Below are 22,594 nucleotides of genomic sequence, written 5' to 3'. Positions count from 1 at the left end.
ATGCGGGGCTTGATCCCAGGACCCTGAGATCATGACCTGAGCAGAAGGCAGAGGCTTAACCCACTGAGCCACCCAGGCGCCCCAACACTACATTTCAGTACACTGAACTGACAGATAAACTTCACTGCCATTTTGGTTTTAGAAGGTAACAATACGAAAGTTCAGAAGTGTGCACACTTCCCATAGTCATTTACGCAGCTAACGTAACTTCCACAATCTCTGCAACTTAATGTCCACAACAGCAATCTTAGGGATCGGTTTATAATCCCACGGAGAGCTATCTGCTGAGATTTCTAGGGAGGAGAAAGCACCAGAGCTCTTTCTTCCTATGGATGACATGGTAAAAAGGGATTAACGGGAGCAAAAGCACCACTGCAACTTAGCGACCAGAAGCGCAATGGAGTGGGAGTCCCTTCCATGAAACCCAAGGGCAAGGCTGGCTCTCGCAGCTCAAATGACCTCTGCACCTTTCAGTTATTATGCTAAAAAGTTTCCTTTTTGAACCCTCCTACATTGTTGGTGGGAATGCACGCTGGTGCAGCCACTCTGGAAAATAATATGAAGGTTCCTCAAAATGTTGAAAATAGAGCTACCCTATGACCCAGCAATTGCACTACTGGGTATTTACCCTTAAGATACAGATGTAGTGATCTGAAGGGGCACGTGCACCCGAATGTTTATAGCAGCAATGTCCACCATAGCCAAACTATGGAAAGAACCTAGATGTCCATCAACAGATGAATGGATAAAGAAGATGTGGGGTATATATACAATGGAATACTCTGCAGCCATCAATCCCCCCCCAAAATTTTGCCATTTGCAACGACGTGGATGGAACTATAGGGTATTATGCTAAGTGAAATAAGCCAATTGGAGAAAGACAACTATCATACGATCTCTCTGATATGAGGAACTTGAGAAACAGGACAGAGGATCATAGGGGAAGGGAGAGAAAAATGAAACAAGATGGGACCGGGGAGAGAGACTAACCATAAGAGACTCAATCTCAGAAAACAAACTGAGGGTTGCTGGAGGGTTGGGGGGTGGGAGGGATGGGGTGGCTGGGTGATAGACATTGGGGAGGATATGTGCTATGGTGAGTGCTGTGAATTGTGTAAGACTGAGGATTCACAGACCTTTACCCCTGAAACAAATAATATACTATATGTTAATTAAAAAATAAAAAGAATCCCTTTTTATTAAAGCTGTTTGATTTGTTTCTTTGTCTCCTATGACTAAAGATTCTCAATTAAAACAGGAAGTCACATGTCAAAAAACAAAAAAATAACATTTTCTATTCCTTTTCTGGTCTTCCCCCCCAACACCACTACCTAAGGAAATCCATTGGACACACTGTAAAGCAGGTGGACCTTAGGAATTAACAGTGTGGTTGCTGATGAGGACAGCACAGGAAAAGAGAGGTTTTTAATTTCAAAGGCAGCAGTGTTGGTTAACAATTTCATACCACTGTATAGTTAACTAACCTTAACTCATGAGATCTGTACTGTAACCGCCTTAGTTTTTATGGAACTGGCAATTCAGTCCTTTTGGATTAAGAAGCCCCTTAAGAATGTGATGAAAGTTATGGACTCCCTTCACCAGAAACCTGTAAATATGCAACTAAACACATTTCCCATACAGTCCAGGGATTCAGAGACTCTCATCCCCCAAGGCCATGCATGAAGACCTACAAACCCCAAGTTAGGAACCCTTGTAGTACCAGTGCTTGGGTGCTATGAAAAACAGCTGTGGAATGACCAGCATATTTCCAGTCAGTTTCTCAAAAAGGTCATTCTCGGTGCCTAAGGCGCCCACAAGTCTCCTCAAAGACGCCTCCCAGATCTCCTTTAAACAGCCTTTCATCTATTCACCTACAAATGGTTATAATAAAAATAAGGCAGGAATCATGAAGAACATGAACAGAAACCTTTTCTGTTCTGTCATCAAAAATCAAATATGATTTTATATTACTATTATATTTCCCTGTCCCATCAATTTTTAAGTTCCCGGGAAAGCTTTGTATAGCATTTATATCATACTATCTAAAGTATTTGTAATTATTTCAATAAAACAAAGGACAAAGGGCCCTTAGTATAATCTCCCTTTACACATAATTCCTATGAGAAAATGAGCTTTGATATAAGTTATTTTCTCTATACAGCCCATTTTCAGGAGGTAACTTGCTACAAATGAGAAGGCAATTAATTGTACTACATCTGAATCTTTCCCATTTAATGGGCAGTAATCAATTACACTAAAGATTTATCTATAAACATCTCTAATAAGTCCAAAAAGTAGGTGAATTCAATCACTGCTTATATATCTGGAGGGAGATACATTAAAAAAATTAAATGCTGGGACACCTGGGTGGCTCAGTCAGTTACACATCTGCCTTGGGCTCAGATCATGATCCAGAGGTCCTGGGATGGAGTCCCACATCTGGATCCTTGCTCAGCAGGGAGCCTGCTTTTCCCTCTGCCTCTGTTTTTCCCCCTACTTATGTGCTCTCTCTCCCCACCCTGTCTCCAGCTCTCTGACAAATAAATAAAATCTTTGAAAAAAAAAAAATAAAAAGTTAAATGCTTTATTCCAGGTAATCATGCTGGATGACCCTAAGAAAGTGGTGGTTTTAAAAGTTCAGAAAGCTTGGTCAAGGTGACTCCTATGCACACTATGTTTATGTACTCCTGTGTAGGCTATGTTTAAAGCCTAGTACAAATGCACTTAGGCTTTAAAACATTACAAAGCAATTTATCACAATTATTTTATTATGTATTTCTCACTCCTAGTGGACAAATAAATTAACATGGTGTACAGAAGTCACAGGTGATGGATTTTCTACATACACTTGAAAAATATTGATTCATGTATACTTTTCTACACAAGCTGCTGATTAAGTCAGAAGTCACAACCGAGTTTTTTTTTAAAGGCACATGAAACATTGTAACCTTGTTTAAAAAGTAAAAACTTCAGAAAGGAACCTTTCTCAATCCATTCTGAGGAGCTCCTAAAGCTTAATAAAGCAAATGGCAGTGGCACACAGGCACACACCAGCTCTTGTTGCACAAGAAGCCCTACGGTTGACCTATTCACTGCATTTACCACTTTTTTTTTTTCCTTAATTTAAACCCATGTCTAGGTTCTGTCAAAACAAGGTTAGGCCTGTTTTGGCTGTGTGTTCACCTAGAACTAATTTCCCTCTCGGAAGGCAGATGAGATCCCTCTTCCCTTTCATTTCCAAAGACAGGCTGACCTGGTGAGAGCCAGAAAGGGACCTTTGATGAAGATCTTCAGTTTGGAGCCCACCTGCCGGGGTGGGGGTGGGGGGCGGGGGTGGACACGACACGGGACACACGAGGACACCACCACCACCACACCACTGCTTTTGAATAGAATTGTTTCCTGTGAGGCCCTGATTTCTACTGCTCAGGAGGTAGTTTCCCCACATTCCAGTAAACACTTGATCTTTCTTGCGTGTCAGGTTGAACTGAAGTCTCCTCTCTTCCCGCAGGAAACCGTATCCCACTCTTACTCACAGCCCCACTTACAGCAGCCAGGGCGCCATGACTAAGTTAGTGGCCTGAAAATCAATACGGTGCTTTGATCACAATGCAGGGTCCAAGACTGAAGGTGCCACCAGTATAGGAGCTAAAGAAGAAATGGGACTCAGAGCTTGTGTTACTAAATCTGGGGACACCTGGATGCCATTATCAGGGTCTGTGGCAAGCAGGGACGGGGGAGCACCCCCCAGGGGGAGGACTTCACACCCAGGGCAGGAGGGCAATTAGAAGGCATTGCTGAGGGGCACCTGGGTGGCTCAGTGGGTTAAAGCCTCTGCCTTCAGCTCGGGTCATGATCTCAAGGGTCCTGGGATCGAGCCCCGCATCGGGCTCTCTGCTCAGCAGGGAGCCTGCTTCCCTTCCTCTCTCTCTGCCTACTTGTGATCTCTGTCAAATAAATAAATAAAATCTTAAAAAAAAAAAAAAAAAGAAGGCATTGCTGAGTAAGATGGGACCTAAGAAAGGAGTTTGGGCAATCAGGGGAGAAAAAGAAAACAATGGGCCAAATGATCAAACCTGAAACACAAACACAAGGTTAATGCTGGACTGCTGCTAAGTGCTGAAGCTTAAAAATCCTTGTTGCCTGGAGCCAGAACTGGTTGCAGAGACTGCTGTGTAGCTGAGCCAGGAGATAGGAATCAAGGGCGGGTGGGGGTGGAGGTTGGGGACTGGGGTCTGTGAAGCCTGGAATGAAAGCCTGCTTTAACCCAACCCCTGAAGATGACTAACAGTGGAAACCAGACTCAAGAAATCATGAGTCATCCTTAAGGGAAATAACGTCAGCGTCCGTCACTTCTCTGGGAACTCGGAACACACGCGCTTGAGCAAATATTTTGGAACCTAATAATGTGCACCGACGCTGAATCGCTCCTTCATTTTGGATAGGTCCCCCTTACTTTTCTGTTCTCAGAGCTCTTCAGTTACCAAATGAGGCCCATAATATCTGTTTAGAATATTTTTAACCAGTAAAAAAACATCAATAAGAGCTGACCTTTTTGGAAAAGTAAATTTTCCTATTTGGAAAAATAAATGATTACACTTGAACTGCTTGGAAGGAAAGAATCCACAAATAGGCCACTTCGGGCAGGTATCACGCTCACCAGTAAAATCGTCAGTGGGCTAACAACGCTCAGAAAGAACGGGCAGTCATGTTACGCAATCACGGCACGGCAACTGAAACCTGAATTTCTCTGAAATGAGACAGGAGTTACTTTTCCTCACACATTCCCTTCCCTCTGAAGAGAACATTTGCTGATTTCCTATTACAGGCAAGGCATCGTGTGAACTGCTAAAGGGGTTACAAAAATAACTAAGACCAAAACAATACTTGACATTAGAGTAAAAAGAATTAAAAGGCTAAGTATGATCAGGCTGCTACCTAGGAGAGATGTACTATTTCACGATTTAAATCAAAATATTTTTCCAGCTATTCTTATATACAAAATATACTGGACTGCAACTGAGACCCAAAACAATGTGGACGGACCTCCAAAAATAGGGCTGAGAAGCCAGGCACACAGAACACCACATTCTACTGGCTTCCACCTACAGGCAGCTCAAGAACAGGCCAACCAGTGCATCATGGAAGTCATTCGGCGTTCATCCGGACTGGGGGAGAAAAGCATAACTTGAAAGAGTAATGCAAGTGTCCTCTGTCTTGTTTTTGGGGGATAATTATAAAATTTGTCAAAAGTTAGCACACCGGAACAGCTAACTTTGCATTTTACTGTATGTAAAACACGCTTTTTAAATGTTAAAAAATACCGCAGGACTAAATAAACATTACTAAGAATGGAGGGTTCAGGTAAAACCAGGTAAAGGGTTATTGGTAGCATCTCTTACACTTGATCACAAAGGTCTTTATTAAGAAAATATTCCCAGTTTGAAAGGAAGGAGATGCAACGGCTAAAACAGTTAAGTTTAATGATAATATAATCCCATTGCTTGCTGGATGTCAGTCAAGTATGAAAGAGCCCAACACAGAAAGGAAACAGGAATTTTTTTTTTTAATATTTTTACTTATTTATTTGACAGAGAGAGAGATCACAAGTAGGCAGAGAGGCAGGCAGAGGCGGGGGCGGGGGGTGGGGGGGGGAGAAGCAGGCTCCCTGCTGAGCAGAGAGCCCAATGCCGGCTTGATCCCAGGACCCTGAGATTGTGACCTGAGCCGAAGGCAGAGGCTTAACCCACTGAGCCACCCAGGCACCCCGGAAACAGGATTTTTTTAATAGTAAATGAATATATTATACGAATAGTAAATGAAAATAGAATTTGCATCCATTTCTTCCTGCAGTAGCAACTGAAAACAAGTTGTAATTTGCATCTTCATGATGATTCCATTACCAGGGTACTTTGGCTAGTAAGGACTTCTAGAGTGTGATTCTCTAGCATTGGGGTTTCTCAAGAGGAAAGTCCTTGAGGGAGCATACCAGGGTTCCTGTGGTGTCAGTCACTTCCAGCAAGTCACGTCCCTTAGCAAAGCAGGGCAGAAAGAGTGGAGACCAGTTTCCTGCTGAAAACCCAAGGAGCCCTTTGCTAGCTCCCTGCTCCATTCAGGTCAAAAGAGGAAAAGGTGGACCACGGGGACAAGACAGACCTGCTCCTTACTTCTCTCCTCCTCCTCTGTCAACAGTGGGAAACTGCACGGAGATGGAAACTACCATCTCTAACTGACGGAAGGGAGAATATTATGCTACACTGGGCTACGAAGGAAGAATTAAGGGAGCTGGGGGCCACCTACCGGGTTCTGTGGCTTTCCAACCCAGTGCTAACACTTTGGCCAACCTACCAAGAAATAAAGGGCACAGCACCGTACAGACAGAGCTAATGGCTCACTTTCCTAAGTGCACTAACAGCTGCAGAAATCCAAATAAACAAATCTTCCTCGTGGAGGGTTGGCCCAGCACAGCACAACCGGAATCACAAGCCAGAACACAACCGTGGTGCTTTACGCATGAATCTAATGTACGTCTTGAGCCTTCTCACAGACCTACTTTTTTAAGATGACACTCTAAGGCCATGTTATTTTTAGAATTATGAAAATAACAGCTGCACTTGTCAGCCATCCTCCAGCAAGGGCCCACCTCCTTGAACTGCTGTGGAAATACTCAAGTTCTGTTCTCAGTTGTACTCTCCTGGGTCGGTCTCTTTCTTCCACAATCTTTACATATAATTTGCTGGTAATGTTGGCATGTTTGTCTTCCCTGCCAGTCAGCCTCCTCATTGAGGGCAGAGGCCACTGCTGCCTCATGTAGGGCTGAATTCCTAGCACAGAACACAAGGCCAGGCACGTAGGAGGTGCTGAATAGACATTAGGTAAATGAATGGATTTCTGCATGCGCTTTTGGTTTTTACTTTATCACTTTTTTTTTTTTTTAAGATTTTATTTATTCATGGGGTGCCTGGGTGGCTCAGTGGGTTAAGCATCTGCCTTTGGCTCAGGTCATGATCCCAAGGTCCTGGGATCAAGCCCCACATCGGGCTCTCTGCTCGGTAGGGAGCATGCTTCTCCCTCTCTCTCTCTGCCTGCCTCTCTGCCTACTTGTGATTTCTCTGTCAAATAAATAAATAAAAATCTTAAAAAAAAAAAAAAAAGGTTTATTCATTTGAGACAGAAAGATAGAGCATGAGCCAGGGGAGAGGCAAAGGGAAAGGGAGAAGCTGACTCCCCGCTGAGACGGGAACCTGACATGGGGCTGGATCCCAGGACCTAAAGATCATGACCTGAGCTGAAGGCAGACGCTTAACCATCTGAGCCACCCAGGCGCCTCTAGGTTATCACTTATTAGAAAACAAGCTTCACTAAAGCTGGAATTCTCTCTGATTCTCTATCCTCAGATCTTAAATAGTACATGACCCAAAAGAAGTCTTCAGTAAAGACTGTAAAAGGACATTAATTCAGTGCTCTGAGTTCAGTGAAATCTCTATGCACATCTTTTGAGAGAGAAAAATCCTGAGCAAGCATGGGAGCGGGAGGCTGGGGGGTAGGGGGGAGAGGCAGAGAGAGAATCCCAAGCAGGCTCCCCTCTCCACATGGAGCCCGACACTGGGCTCGATCTCATCATCCTGAGATTGTTACCTGAGCTGAAATCAAGTCAGATGCTTAACCAAATGAGCCACCCAGGCGTCCCTAAGCACATGTCTTTTTAAAAGAGCAACCGTTCTGATTTATGAAGGCCACTAGTAGCAAATTCCACAATCAGCTTCCAAAGGAATTTTTGTGCGTGTGCCAAATAACTTAGTCAAGGCTGTGACCAAACTCTTCAAAATAAGTATCTTGGAGTATGAACAAGCCGCTAGCCACAGTTTAGGCAACTGTAATTCTCAGGAAAACCATGATTACCCCATTGCTCAAAAGCCATTTACTGCGTTGCTCACCCTTAGAGCAGATGACAAGGCCTGTTAGTAATGCTCACATCTCCTCTGTGATTTGTAAGCTGCAACGTGCTTGTTATAGAAGCATGCACGCCATAGGTACTAAATGCTATTTAAATGGAGGGAGGAAATAGGAGACAGTCTGACAATCTGGACTATATACATCGAAATCCACAGACAAGAACTGCAATTCTAAGTGCAGTAACCAAAAGATGAAATTTTCACGTTTGTTGCAGAGTCACTTCTACGAACACTTAACTATAAAGCAAATCATTTTAACTCTCCTTAAGGATAAGAACAGCCTTCCTCTTTTCACTGTGCTTTGATCTACCCAGACGGAACGGGACATCTAACTTTTCTCATGGCTGATGCTACTAGAGGGGCCTAGCAGTGTTTTAAGTTCTAACAACTGGGTACAGGCGAATCAGTCTCAAACCTCAAACACACAAAATGAAACATGTCATTTCATGTACCTATTTTTGCAAATTAGGTAGAGATTATTTTATTTTTAAATCACTAAATTCAAAACAACTCAAGCCATAAAGGTAATGATTTCTTTGTGGGCTCTTGTCTTCAGTTTTATCATTTTGCTCTGTATCCTATTCTTGTCTTTTAACAGGTTTTATCTGACTTCAAACTTTTCAGTAATACTTAATGAAGAGAAATTTTAGCTGTGGGAGCAAATGAGACATGTCTGAATTTTTCCATTTAAAATAACGGACCATTCAAATGATAACTAAGTATTACATGTTTATTTTAAAACTGCGTATTTTAGGGGCACCTGGGTGGCTCCGTTGGTTAAGCATCCAACTCTTGATTTCAGCTCAGATCATGATCTCAGTGTTATGGGACTGAGCTCCCTGTCTGCCTCTCTCTCTCTCTCTCTGCTCCTCCTACTCATTCATGCACACACACGCTCTCTCTCCCTGAAATAAATAAATCTTCCTGGGGCGCCTGTGTGGCTCAGTCTGTTAAGCCTCTGCCTTTGGCTCAGGTGATGATCCCAGGGTCCTGGGATGGAGCCAGTGTCAGGGTCCCTGCTCAGCGGGGCGCCTGCTTCTCCGTCTCCCTCTGCCTCTCTCCTGTTCGTTCCCTCTCTCTCAAAAAAAAAAAAAAAAAAAAAATCTTTTAATAAAAAAATAAACAAATAACTTTTTAAAAAATGTATATTATGTTAAAAGTTTACTTCATTAAAATTGCACAGGATCAATATCAAGAACACTACTCTTTAGACTTTAACAGAATATACTTTGAAAGTCTTAAATTTGCCAAATTAAGAAATGCCTTTATTTCTTTTGTGTTTTCTTTACTGTAAAATCTAGCAAAGTACCATTTAAGTTTCATTATGAATCTTTATAGTACATTCTCTTACCTTACTAAAATTATGTATATTCAAAAGATTGATACTGTTGTGAAATATATCTACTAGAAAATCTAACTTAAGTTACGCCAGTCAATTATACTGTATTTTTCTATGCTTGGTTGTTCTATGAATGACTCCATTGTTTGTTGGCCTATTATGTGCCAGGAACTGTCCCTTGTCCTTTTATATATTAATATTATTAAACTTTGTAACAATTCCATAAAGTATCATTACTCTTTCTATATTACACCTACAACATTTTTCTGATATGGAAACCAAGGCTCCAAAGTTATAAAAACCTACCCAAGGGTTGATCTATACACAAAGGCCTATCTTCCCAGTCTTCCGTAGTCCTTCAATGATCAAAATCTTTCATCCATTTACTCATTCAGTAAGCATGTATTGATCTCCTACCATGTGCCAAGCACTATGCTGCTCAATGAGGTGACAGATCTCCTCAAGATACTCACAGTTTAATGAAAAAGACAAAGACTAACAGTGAGCTATATACATGGAAGGTATAGCCTTGGGAGAAAGGCAAAACCTCTAGTGAAAAACAGAAGAGACAAATCTGGGCTGAGATATAGGTAAAAATTGTTACCCAGAATATCAACATTAGCTTCTAATTATAGAGGGTTTTCAGTGTATCAGGTACCACAACGCTGCAAAGCAAGACTTTTTTTATTTTTTTTAATGACAGCACTGCTACAGTCATGCTTGAAGTAGGTTCTAATATCAGCTCTGTTTTAGAGAGGAGGCGAAGGCTCTGTTACTCACTCAAGGTCACAGAGCTAGTGAATGTGTGGGCTAGAATTTGAATCACATCTGTCTAAAGCTGAAGTGTAAGCAGTGGTAGTCTCGACCTCAGGCAATTTGTCTGAGGAGAACACTGGGACAGAGGTCAGATAAAGAATTCTGAGGAGAATAATGGGCAACTGAGGAGCCAACAGGGGATAAATCAAAAGGACCTCAGGCCAATAGACAGCCCCATTTCTTCCTGACACACTACAGGATGCCCGTCCACATCCCTGGCCAAGGTAAGGCGAGGTTAGCTATAACAGATGGTGGAAATAATCTTTCAACACAAGGAGAGGTCATCCTTTTCTTTTAATCTCTGGTATAAATATCTCTCATCAAATTCAGATTTTCACTTGCAGATCCAAACCTCAAGAAAAGAGCACTTTCACCTGATCCCTAATACCCACACACATCCAGGGCTTCGAGGGAGAGAGTGGATCACTCAGAGAGGGAACTGAGGCCCTGGTGTCTCCTCCCCTTCAGACCCACATGGATGAAGATGCAAGAATGGAGTTTGGGTGTGGTCCCGTAACAAGGTGGCTGGGAGGTCCTCTCTCTGAAATACAAGGTCATTTCCATGGGGTGCCTGGGTGGCTCAGTGGGTTAAAGCCTCCGCCTTCGGCTCGGATCCTGGTCCCAGGGTCCTGGGATGGAGCCCCGCATCAGGCTCTCTGCTCAGCAGGGAGCCTGCTTCTCTGCCTGTCTCTCTGCCTATTTGTGATCTCTGTCTGTCAGATAAATAAATAAAACCTTAAAAAAAAAAAAAAAGGTCATTTCCAATTCTGAAGATGTTTAGAGAATGAGGGGCCGAAACTGCCTGCACACACAATGGTCAAGAACTAGAATGTGGGCAATGGGAAGGATGTAAAGCCAAATGGGTTTTTAACGTCAGATCAATGATCATGCCCACCACAGACCACCTCCCTGCCCTTCCTCCAGTGAATGGCAAACATCTCTGAACGATTTTCGATGTTTCCAATTTCAGGAGTAACAGTGGAATCAGGGAGAACCCTGACCACTAAAAATCTCATCATTGATCTTCCTCTCCCCCATTTTCCCATGATATTCAATTCTTAATAAAAACTATTTACTTCTTACTTAAATGTCTCCTTCCTCATGTCTTGTACATACAATTATCTGATGACACATGGGAGCACACATACTTTGGCAAGAACTGCCTGACAGCAATTGAGAAAAAGGGATAAGCTACAGGTACTACTGATGGAAAAAACAATTCCTACATTTACGAGCCATTGATTGGGAGCCCACAAAGTGTCAGCTCTTGGGATCTTTTGCTAAGATTCCCTGAAAGAGTTTCCTCCTGAAATAGGTTTCCTGGAATTTGGAAAACATTGTCAGTCTGCTTTGAAGGTGGGGGAGGGGGGGCACACACAATAATTATCTCTTTGCAGAAAGCACACGCTATTCTTCGATTCCTTTATCTTTAGGCACCTGCGTCTGCAGCACAGCTGCTGTCATGGTCATCCTTAACCTGACATTTAGTGGGCAGCTTCTGCACAGATGATGTGACATGAGCAACACAAAACGCAGAGCCAGTGTTTAGGAGGGAGGACTGAGAGATCACAGAGGTGAAAAGTAGCCACTTTTTAAAAGATTTTATTTATTTATCTGACAGAGAGAGAGAGAAAGCACAAGTAGGCAGAGCAGCAGGCAGTGGGAGAAGTAGAAGCAGGCTCTCCACTGAGCAGGGAGCCCGATGCGGGGCTTGATGCAGGACCCTGGGATCATGACCTGAGCCAAAGGCAGACACTTAACCGAGTGAGCCACCCAGGTGCCCAAAGAGTAACCATTTCTTATGCTGGAATTAAAATAAAATGAGGTGAGATCTTTAAAAAAGATGAAAAAAGTAGCATGTAAATACATGAATTCATTAGGGTGGTGACATTGTAACTGCCACTTGCAGAACATTGAGTGAAAGGCCCCACATGGCACTATACAGACACTTCGCATCTTCCTAGCAACCCTATTGGGCTGAAGAAACAGGCTCAGGGGAGCCAAGCAACTTGCCTCAGGTAATAGATTCTAGATGTCAAAGCCAACCACAAACTCAGGTCTTCCAACGGGCAGCCATTCCACTCCCTTGGCCCTGCTCTGCATCAACACTGCCTTCCCTTAGTCTGTCCTCCCAGTCCCCTCCTCAGGGATTCACCTTCCACTCTCTCTCCTTAAAATCGCCTACTTTTCCTAGGTGTCATCTCTGACCAATGAATTTACATGGTTTCCTCATTACTTGTCTCACTTAGAAACAATGGTGAGTTTTGCTTACTCATTTTTCTTTTTCTTCTCTTTTTTTTTAGAAAGGGGATCTTATCTTTTACACAAACTTAGCATCCAGGACTTGTTTATTTAATAAGTAAATGCAGAAAGAAATAAAACAATATAAAAATTAATGCAACAGTTTCAAATCATTATATAAACAAACTTTTAAAATAATGTTAAGGGACGCCTGGGTGGCTCAGTGGGTTAAAGCCTCTGCTTTCGGCTCCGGTCATGGTCCCAGGGTCCTGGGATCGAGCCCCGCATCAGGCTCTCTGCTCAGTGGGGAACCTGTTTCCCCCTCTCTCTCTGCCTGCCTCTCTGCCTACTTGTGAGCTCTGTCAAATAGATAAATAAAATCTTTAAAAATTAATAAAAATAAAAAAATAAAATAATGTTAAAAGTCTGAGTTTTATACGTGAGAGGGGTATATAACATTTGCTTACAATTTAGTGAGGAATCATTTTTCTTAAAAAACTAAGCACAAATCAGGAGGAAAAAAAAATGCTTAAGGCTATGTCTAGATGACGCCAGAGAAAGGTTTAGCCATCATTTTGTTTGTGCCACGCCAAAGATTATCTTTCAAATGTCTAGGTAGAATGTCTGGAGAAATCATAAAAAATTCAATTATGTCAACACAATCTTAGTTTATGTAAAACAAGCTTTATAAACAAGCCTATAATTCGCCTAATTGCACTCTGTGAAAGAACATCTATTTGCATGACTGACCTAGGGCTGAAGTTCTGCCAAAGTTAAAATTAAAATTATAAAAAAGATAATTTTAAAGATCAGTATCCTTTTTCCCTCAATTTCAAGGATTTGTATTTTTAAATAATGTGGGAAATAGTAGAGTTTCAATGTCCTAGATGAAAAGCATTAAATATAAAAGCCACATCTGGACTCCACAAAAGAATACATTTTCCTTCATTCGTATTTTTAGCTACTGAATAAGTTGCTGCAGCAAGCTCTTTCAGTGAGAACTCAGACATGTAGCCGGGGCAGTGATAAACACCACAGCAGAGAAACTTGCATATTAACCCCCCAACCCGTCTTCCACACAAACATTCCATCTGATGTTCTGGCTGAGGCGTATTTGAATCGCTCTTTGGTACATGGCCACACTATTCCACTGTTGATGTTTTCATCTAGTATTCTTTAAACTGGCTGCTTCTTGGGATGGATACTAATTAATTTTAGTTGCAGTATTCTAGAGCAAGGCCAAAGGAAATGCAATAATAGCAATGATGATAATGATGTAAGACAATCCATCGACTGTATTAAATTCTCACCATCTCCATCTTTATACAGGAGCTACCAATAAGTCGAAGTACATTTCCTTGAAGTTAATTGGAAACAATGTTTTTCTGTTTTAAAACTGGTGATTTTCGCACAGACCCTGCCCTGACTACATTGCACCAAAAGCAGATCAAGCTTTAATCTTACGGCATACAAAGCTTCCATTAAAATATAAAACAGTCCCTTAGCAAATGTTTATTGAGTAACTACTATGTGAAAAGCATTACAATATGCAGGCTGTGAAGTACAAAGGTGAGTGCATAGCACTTCTCCCTTTAAGACTATATAAGCTTTGGGGCGCCCGGTGGCTCAGTGGGTTAAGCCTCTGCCTTCGGCTCAGGTCATGATCTCAGGGTCCTGGGATCGAGCCCCACATCAGCCTCTGTTCAGCAGGGAGCCTGCTTCCCCCTCTCTCTCTGCCTGCCTCTCTGCCTACTTGTGATCTCTCTACCAAATAAATAAATAAAATCTATGAAAAAAAGAAAAAAGACTATATAAGCTTTGCCTTAAGACTTATTGAATCAGGGGCACCTGGGAGGCTCAGTGGGTTAAGCCTCTGCCTTCGGCTCAGGTCATGATCTCGGGGTCCTGGGATCGAGCCCCTCATCAGCCTCTGTTCAGCAGGGAGCCTGCTTCCCCCTCTCTCTCTGTCTGCCTCTCTGCCTACTTGTGATGGCGCTCTCTATCAAATAAATAAATAAAATTTAAAAAAAAAAGACTTACTGAATTAGCTAGACTACAAAACACAAAATGGTAATTATGATAACAGATGGAAACCTAAAGTATTAGCTACAGTGGAAACTTTTATTAAAATGTAATCATTTTACTCTAACCTGATACAACTACCCACTTTGAAAGTTTAAGACCATTTTTTAACCTAAAGCTAGATTATGGGGTTCCTAATAATGCATTATAATCTCCCTTCAAGAATGTCAGAATTTAAATAGTATCTCTGACAGAAACCTTCACAGGAGCTTTTGGTCTAAATTTACTTGTTTCTAAAAGAAAAAAAAAAGTACAGCAATCAATATATGTGACTACTGCAACCACTTGAGAAAAAGAAAGGGATGTGAGTGTGAAAGTCTTTCAGAGCTGTGTCTGTGTCAGATTTAGAGAACAATGGGAATTACAAGAGGAGATGGGAAACATTTTAGAAAGCAATTCTTTGACTTGAAAGTTAAAATGCAGAAGATAAATTGTGACTGAGGGTTTGAAACTGAAAATAACAGGTTTATATTTTTTAAAAAGGGGGCAAAACGACACTCAAAAGAGAAAGGCTTTAAGGAGCATTTGCTTTGTTTTGTTTTGTTTTGAACTGTCATTCTCCTGGTAGAGACAATCTCCCCCTTGCCACAGCAGATAAAGACAGCATCAAAGTTCATTTCATCAAAAAGTATATCACATTTCGGAATCCTCAAGACACATCGTTGTCCTAGTCCCACCCACTTATCTATTTCTGATCCTTTCCAGGGCTGTTTGGGTATGGCATCTGAAGAGTCCGCTTGGCAAGATTACAGGCTTTCTCCTTGGTACCACCAAGGACCCTGGTACACATCTTGATTAAAGCAGTAATCACAGACTAGTGCAATTATCTATTCATGTACCTGCCTCCTTCCCAGATAGTGAGGTACAGGAGGTCAAGGACCCCGGAACCCAGCAGAGTACCTGATATGTACAATCAACAGATAACAAGGGAATCTCAAAGTGACATAGAAGAGAATTCTACAAGGACCATAAAACCACCAAGCATAATGTTAATCAAACTATTTAAAAACAGCAATTCACTTATTCATCTTTCAACAATGATCTGCTTGGCTTCTACCAAAGAGCAAGCACCATTCGAGGCACGAAGGGCATAGCTTGGAACACAAAGCATGCAAGACACCCGCCTTCAGGGAACTTGTATGTCAAAGGAGGATGAGAAAGCGAACATTTTTTTTTTTAATTGTAGAAGTGAATGTCTACAATGTTCGGGATATTCTGCATGATCTCTAGAAGACCCAAATGACCTAGTCCCCAGTGCCCAAGAAATTTACACTCTAGCTGTGGGGATAAAGATAATCAACAACAAAGACAAAAAGTGCATGCTAAAAAACAAAAAACAAAACAAAACAAAAAAGTGCATGCTAATCGTGTAGAACAGAAAAATAAGGTGTGTAACAGTTTACTACTGGGCACTCTGGGCAATGAGGATCCGTACTAGCTTTCTAGGTTTGTGACAGGCTTGGAAGAGAGTGAGCCACTGAAAAACAGAGGAGCTGGTATTAGCAAGGAAGGGAAATGGTCTGAGCCAAAACAGAGGAGAAAAGTGTGAGACTTGCTGGAACTATAGAAAAGTCTCCCCTCCTGCACAGCTGCCACCACTTGCCACCTAATCACTCAGCTCAGGTCCAGGAGTCCAGCTGCTTGCTTGCGGCCTCAGAGAGGTCACCTCTTTCCTAAACTTTCATACCACTCCTTTCTACTCTCATGGTCACTGCAGGCATTTCCAAACCTGACTACCAGAAAGGCTTACTTCTACCACCTCCCCTCTCCACCCCACTTTCCAACATGCTGCCAGGAAGATTTATCTTAACAAAAATTTGCTCCTATCATTCCTTTCCTTAAAATCTTTCAGGACCTCCAAATACCAAATCCTTAAAACATGCAGAATATTCTTCATGGTGTGGCCCCTTCTTGCCTCCCTAGCCTTGTGGCTTCTCCCTTCCACCATGGGCAACTCCATGGAGCTCCTGACTTTCCCTCTGCCCTCCCTGCCACTGCATCTGCCTGATCCTCCAGCGCCCAGCCCAGCCATCTCTCCTCCCATGGCTTTGTATGCACCTCGATAATGGTACTTACTGCAAAGGGCTGGTTCCTGGCCCCCACCTCTCCTCAGCCAAGGGGTGCATTTTACTCATTTTTAGTAAAGCCCCACACCCAATCTTGCACCTAGTACAGAAGGGTTGCTCAGTTAATATTGATAAAGCAAAACTGAGGCTAGGATCAGATCGTCAGGTGATTAAACAAAGTTTGTAGGGACAGAAATTGTGCAGTAAGTCTGTGTAAAAATGTGACATCAAAAAAGGAGCCAATAAAGACACTTGAAAGATACAGCTGGACCATCAGAACTCAGAGGTAATGGGCCTCTGCCCACAACTGCCCCCCCCTCCCCTGCCCTGACCCACAATCAACAACTCAACCATCAGCTATGGGGATCAAAGAGTAAATTCTACCATAAACAGACTGGGAACCCAAAGCAACCAACCAAGCATCTAAACAAACCTTTTTGCCTGAACCATCTGACTTGTTCCTGATAATTCCCTTCTTTTTTGAGAACGCTTTACCTCTCTCAGCAAAGTTTGAACCACAGAAATGCAAAATCAATCAATCAATCAGCACACTATAGTACCTACATTTTGGCTATAAAAGATGTTTCTATCATTTTCTACATGAACAGGGAGAAATGATGGATTTCATTCACTGATTAATGGGGCGGGGCAGGGGGGCCTGCGGGACGAGTCCTGGAGGCAGGCCAGCCAAAAACGCTTTTTTTGCACACCAGGCACACAAAACCTGCCTGGACACATGCTATCTACCAGCATCAGTGCAAAAGGGCTAAAAGCCACCTGTTTCCTGCCCCTACTGCCCACATGCCACACCTACATTTGGTTGTTGGAGCTGATTTAGAAAATAAGGGGTCTTTTGCAAAAATGCTCTCATGCTAACAGGTTGCCTCATTCAGAAACCTTTGGGGACAATTTCTGGTGGCCCTGAGCAAAGTAAATAAGGAAAAGATGCTCATAGTAAGACTTACCACCTTTGATTCTCTGGTCAGGTTCAGGCCAAACAAGGAAGCAATCTTTACACATAAAGCACTGAACAGTGCTTCAAAAGTAAGCAGAAACCCACTGGTGGGGGGGTGGGGGGGGGAAGGGCCCTAAATCCCAGTCTACTGCAGGGCACCCTTCCATGTATGTAATAGAACATGTATATCCTACAACTGGGGACCACATCTAGTTTAAAAAGTTTTTCTTTTTGTTTTGCAAATTATCTGATGTTCGATGTTTTACCCAGGAACTAAGTCAAAAATAACTCTACTGTTCTGAATGACAAAGTTAATATTCACAGAGGAATTACATAGAAACCTTCGGTACCTGAGTGGATTTTAAATTATACAACTATTAGTAATGACAATCCAGTACTAGGAGAAATATGTCAGTCAACAGCTTTAACATAGCACTGCATTATAAAACAAGAGGCACAGGTTAAAATTATCATCTTCATTTCAGTAGAAACTCCTCTCCCATAGTTGGAAATTATAAGTATTTTGTTAAAGGCTATATACCATCAGCCTACTTCTGCTAACCTTTAAAAAGACTTACTACTTTACAATGACATAAACTTTCTAGTGACATAGTAAACATTTGTGCTTATTATAAAATCAGTGCAATCCACACTGAACTTCTATAACAACCAAAGACTGCTGAGATAATAACTGCCTGACATAAACTGTTGAATTGACCCTTATAGACAGTAAAGTATCAATATCAGTAGCTTATGGAGGGAAGGGTGAAGGAGATATTTAACTTTTTATTAAATACAGTTACAGTTTGACTTGATAGAAACAGCATAAATTACATGTGTAATTACAAAGAAGAACCTATTGCCACACACTTAAGATAAATTTTATGATGCCTCATTTGGCAAACATAGACTAGACCAAATTAGTTCTCTTTCTAAACTGAGATCTACTGATGACACAGCAGAACAAACAAAGCTCAGAGTCTCTAGCTTACTTTGATTTCCATTAGGGTTTTCATCCTTATTTGTTTACAATACTCAATATAAACAGTAACACCTAACCATAACCAACAAGGGAGGGGGGTGTGTGCAGTCAGTTAAGCATCTGCCTTCAGCTCAGGTCATGATCCCAGGGTCCTGGGATTGAGCCCCCCACTCCCTGCTCAGTGGGGAATCTGCTTCTCCCTCTGCCCTTCTCCCTGCTCCTTCTCTCTCTCCCTTACTCTCAAATAAACCTTTTCTTAAAAAGTATATTCCTACAAAACAGACTATGCTACTCTATTATAACTTTTTAGAGTTTGCTTCCATAATTTACATTTTTATGTAATCATGATTTACCAGTAAAGCCTGCTAAATAGTAGCATTATATGTTATCTGACAGCTGAGTGACCAGGTGGAAAATGGACTAATAATGCACACAGGTCTTGAAAATCAGAAAGTCTGGGTTTGAATCCTAACTAGTTATACAAAAAGCTAGGCAGATAAACCTGTGAGCTTCAGTTTTCTCTCTAACAAAAAAAGAATACTACTGGCTCCCTCCATCTAATAAATTGTTCTCAAATGAATGAAAAGTAAAGCTAAATCATGAAGTATAAGCCCCTCTATTCAATTTGTTCCTGGCCAACAAGAAAGTTATCTAGTTCTTTGGGTGTTAATGAGCAGTGCCTATAATAACCAAGTTATAAAAGTAATTTAATTGTCCAAGTATAGATGAATAAAGATGTGGTGTGTGTGTGTAACCATCACCACCACCACCCATCCCCCTCACCACTTCCTCACCCTTGCATGTGGGCAATGGAATATTACTCAGCTGCGAGAAAGAAGGAAATCCTGCCATTTGGGACAACATGGATGGAACCTGGAAGGGCATTATGCTAAGTGAAATAAGTCTGACAAAGATAATTACTGTATATCACTTACAGGTGAAATCTACTACTATAGGTGAAATCACTTAGAGGTGAACTCATAGAAACTGGAGAATGGGGGTGGGGGGGAGTGTTGGTCAAAAGGCACAAACTTCCAACTCTAAGTTCTGGGGATCTACGGTACAGCATAGTGATTATAATTAATACTGTATCCTGTACTTGAAAGTTGCCAAGAGAGCGGACTTTAAATGTTCTCACCACAAGACGGAAATGGTAATTATGCGAGATGATGGAGGTGTTGGTTAAAGCTATGGTGGTAATCATTTTGCAACAAATAAGCGTATCAACTCAGCACTTTATAAACCCTAAAGTTACAAAATGTTATACGGAAACTGTATCTCAGTACAGCTGGGGGAAAAAAATGATAAAGAAAAACCACACCTAGCTCCGAAAATTAAGTTACTTCTAAAGTTATCAGAGAAAAATAGGACTTGAGGACAAGAGCAGGAACTGTTATGTTTTAAACTGATTTTGCTTGCAGGAAACAGACTCAGAGTCTCTGAGCAGACCAGCAGGGTAATTTAATTGCCCGTCTTCTGGAGGGACCCAATGTGTCATTCCCTGACAGTGATACTCTCCCTTCTCTAGGAGTTTTCCCCTTCCCCACCTCCTCCCTTCCCTCTTCTTGTTTTGATGGTTGTTCTACTCTTAAACAGCTCTCCCTCCTTTCCGTCTACAACTTCTAAACATTTTAAACTCTAACTAGAAATGGTAACACCCAGGCTTGGCTTCCACCCCCCACCACCACCTCCCAGTCTCGCCAAGCTCCAGCGGCCCCCTGGACTTGTAGAAATGTCCCGAGGTCCGCCCGGACTAGGGTTTACTCCTCCAATCACGGCCCCTGCGGGCTCCGCGGCTGACAAAAGGATCCCGGGCCTCCACCCGCGGCCACAAATCCGTTCCCCGGGCGCCCCACCCAGCCCCCACCCTCCATGCCAGAGCCGATCCTTTCTTTCACTTTACAGCGGATGCAGGTGGGTCACACCCCTGCTCTCCGAACCGGGGCCGGCTCCCCGCCCGCGCCGCTCTCTGGAATCCCCAGAGCAGGTTCGAGGGGGGAGGAAATGACCCAAAAGTTGCTGCTTCTGAGTCAAGACTTCGGCGCGCGGAGACCTCCCTGTATCTAGCATGACTGTTCCGAGGCTGCGGCTGCGGCCCGCCCGGACGCAGTTCTCGGGAGCCCGTGCGCGCCCCGCGCCTCCCCGGCCTTCACCCGGGCGCCGGCCCGCAGGCAGCTGAGGCTCGAGGCGGCCGCACTGCGGCCCCGGGACCGCGGCGCCGGCTCCCTCCTCCCCGGCCGCCCGCGCCCGCGCCCCTCCGAGCGGCGGAGGGTTCCCGCAAGCCGCTCCCGAGGAGGGCGCGGCGCCCACGCGCAGTCCCCAACTTCTTCCGGCGCCGGCCCACGCCGGGGAACCCCTCGCTCACCGATATCCCCGTCGTCGTCGTCCTCCTCCTCCTGGTCCATTTCTAGCAGAACGTCCCTGGTCATCATTTGCATGGCTCCCCCGGAGGGCGGTTCCGAACTTGGCGCGAAGTTGGAGGCTCCCCGGTTCCAGAACGACGCGGCTCTGGCTGGGCCCTGCGTCCGGGCGGGGACCGCGGGGCGCGTCTGGCTCCCGGCTCGGGCTGCAGCGCCCGGTCCGCAGTCCTGGAAGCCCCGCCGAAGCGGCCGCCGACCCGAGCCCTGCGCCCAAGACAGCCACTCGCCACCCGAGCGGGGCCGGGCCACTGAGCATGCCCAGTGAGAGAGCCGGGCTCGCTGCGGAATGATTAAACTTCCCCCAGGTTTATTAGGCTCCCAGAAGGAAGTCGGGACGCGAGTCGGAGTAGTCGGCGTTCGCGTTCTGCACGCCAGTGACCTCGGGGAAGGGGGAGGCGAGAGCACGCGGGGGCGGGAGTGGACAGGGCTCCCCAAACGTTGCCTCCAAACGAGGCAGCGCTCTGTTCTAAGGTCATATATGGACACGTCCTGGGGCTTGCTTTCTTTGACATGTGTTACTGCAGAGAGGGAAAACGCCGCAACAGCTCAGGTGGCGAACCCTGAGGGCGAGCACGTTTGAACCAGACGTAAAGGCTAGGTGGAGCCCATGGAGGATCTTCAAGCATCAATTACTCTGACCCCAAAGTGAGGGAACGTGTATTCTGTGGGGGCAAGGGGAGAGGGAGATTACAGAGAGAAGGGGCAAAACTCGCAGATAATAAACAATACGCGAAAAAAGACAAAGAGAGGGATCTCGAGAAACGTGTTCACAAAAGGCCGCAGGATTTCCGCATAAAGGGAAGTTAGAAGGCGAGAGAAGCGCCCCCTACCCCCGCCCGCCCGAGCACACACAGGGAGTGGTCGCAAGATGATCGTGAGTCAGCTTAGTCCTCCGTATCAAAAATGCAAAAGAAGCCAAAGAATTTCCCTATGGTTAGAAGTAAGCTCTACTATAACGCAGTGTGAAAGACTGTAACAACCAGAGGGAACAAAGTACTAAATAAAATTGAGGCAGAAAGTAAAAGAATGCGTTCCCCGGGGACGGAAGGGAGCAGAAGGACAAACACAAAGGGATTTCTACTTTTAAGACTCATGGGGGCGGGGGCGGGGGTGGGGTCGTTTGAACTGCAGGTTCCTGGGATTGCGTGTCTGCAGAACTGTTTTCAAAGAAGCTGCTGTTCGGTTCATTTTGATTCCTGAAAAGGGCTTAGAAGGTGTATTTGAAATCCTTGTTATATTCATTGCCCTATACTTCTCATCGAAACTTTTTTTAAACAATTTTATTTGACAGAGAGACACAGAGGGGAACAGGGAACACAAGCAGGGGGAGTGGGAGAGGGAGAGGCAAGCTTCCTGCTTAGCAGGGAGCCCCATGCAAGGCTGGATCCCGGGACCCTGGGATCATGACCTGACCCCAAAGCAGACGCTTAACGACTGAGACACCAGGCAACCCCATCAAAACTTTTTATATTTTTTCCATGGCGGTACCAGAATTATCATAATTATGATGACAGCAAATCTTCCATGCATTTTATTCTCCCGTACATTTTTTTTGTTTCCATATGAAAGAAAAAACATTGGGACCAATCATAAGTGGGAAAACAGCCACAAATATGCATGAGACATGTGGAAATTAATTTTAAGAAAATGTCCAATATCTTAAGGAACAGAATTTTTTTTAAGTTTTTTTTTTTTTTTTAAATAGGCTCCACACCCAGCGTGGAACCCAACACAGGGT

General features: G+C 43.6%; 1 protein-coding gene across 1 annotated transcript in view; it reads right to left on the bottom strand.

The window, feature by feature from the left end:
- The window catches only part of ANO6 (anoctamin 6), a 187,635-nt gene extending 166,032 nt beyond the window's left edge, over positions 1-21,603 (bottom strand). Inside the window, exon 1 of the mRNA XM_080810038.1 lies at positions 20,802-21,603. Within this exon, the coding sequence (XP_080666164.1) occupies positions 20,802-20,874 (73 nt within the window). The 5' untranslated portion in view covers positions 20,875-21,603. The remainder of the gene's footprint in view (positions 1-20,801) is intronic.
- Positions 21,604-22,594: the final 991 nt, after the last annotated feature.

Source organism: Martes martes (genome assembly GCF_963455335.1).
Source record: "Martes martes genome assembly, chromosome: 8".
Classification (NCBI taxonomy): Eukaryota; Metazoa; Chordata; class Mammalia; order Carnivora; family Mustelidae; genus Martes; species Martes martes.
Note: the sequence above shows the minus strand (reverse complement) of the source record. Positions and strands in the feature narration are given on the sequence as shown.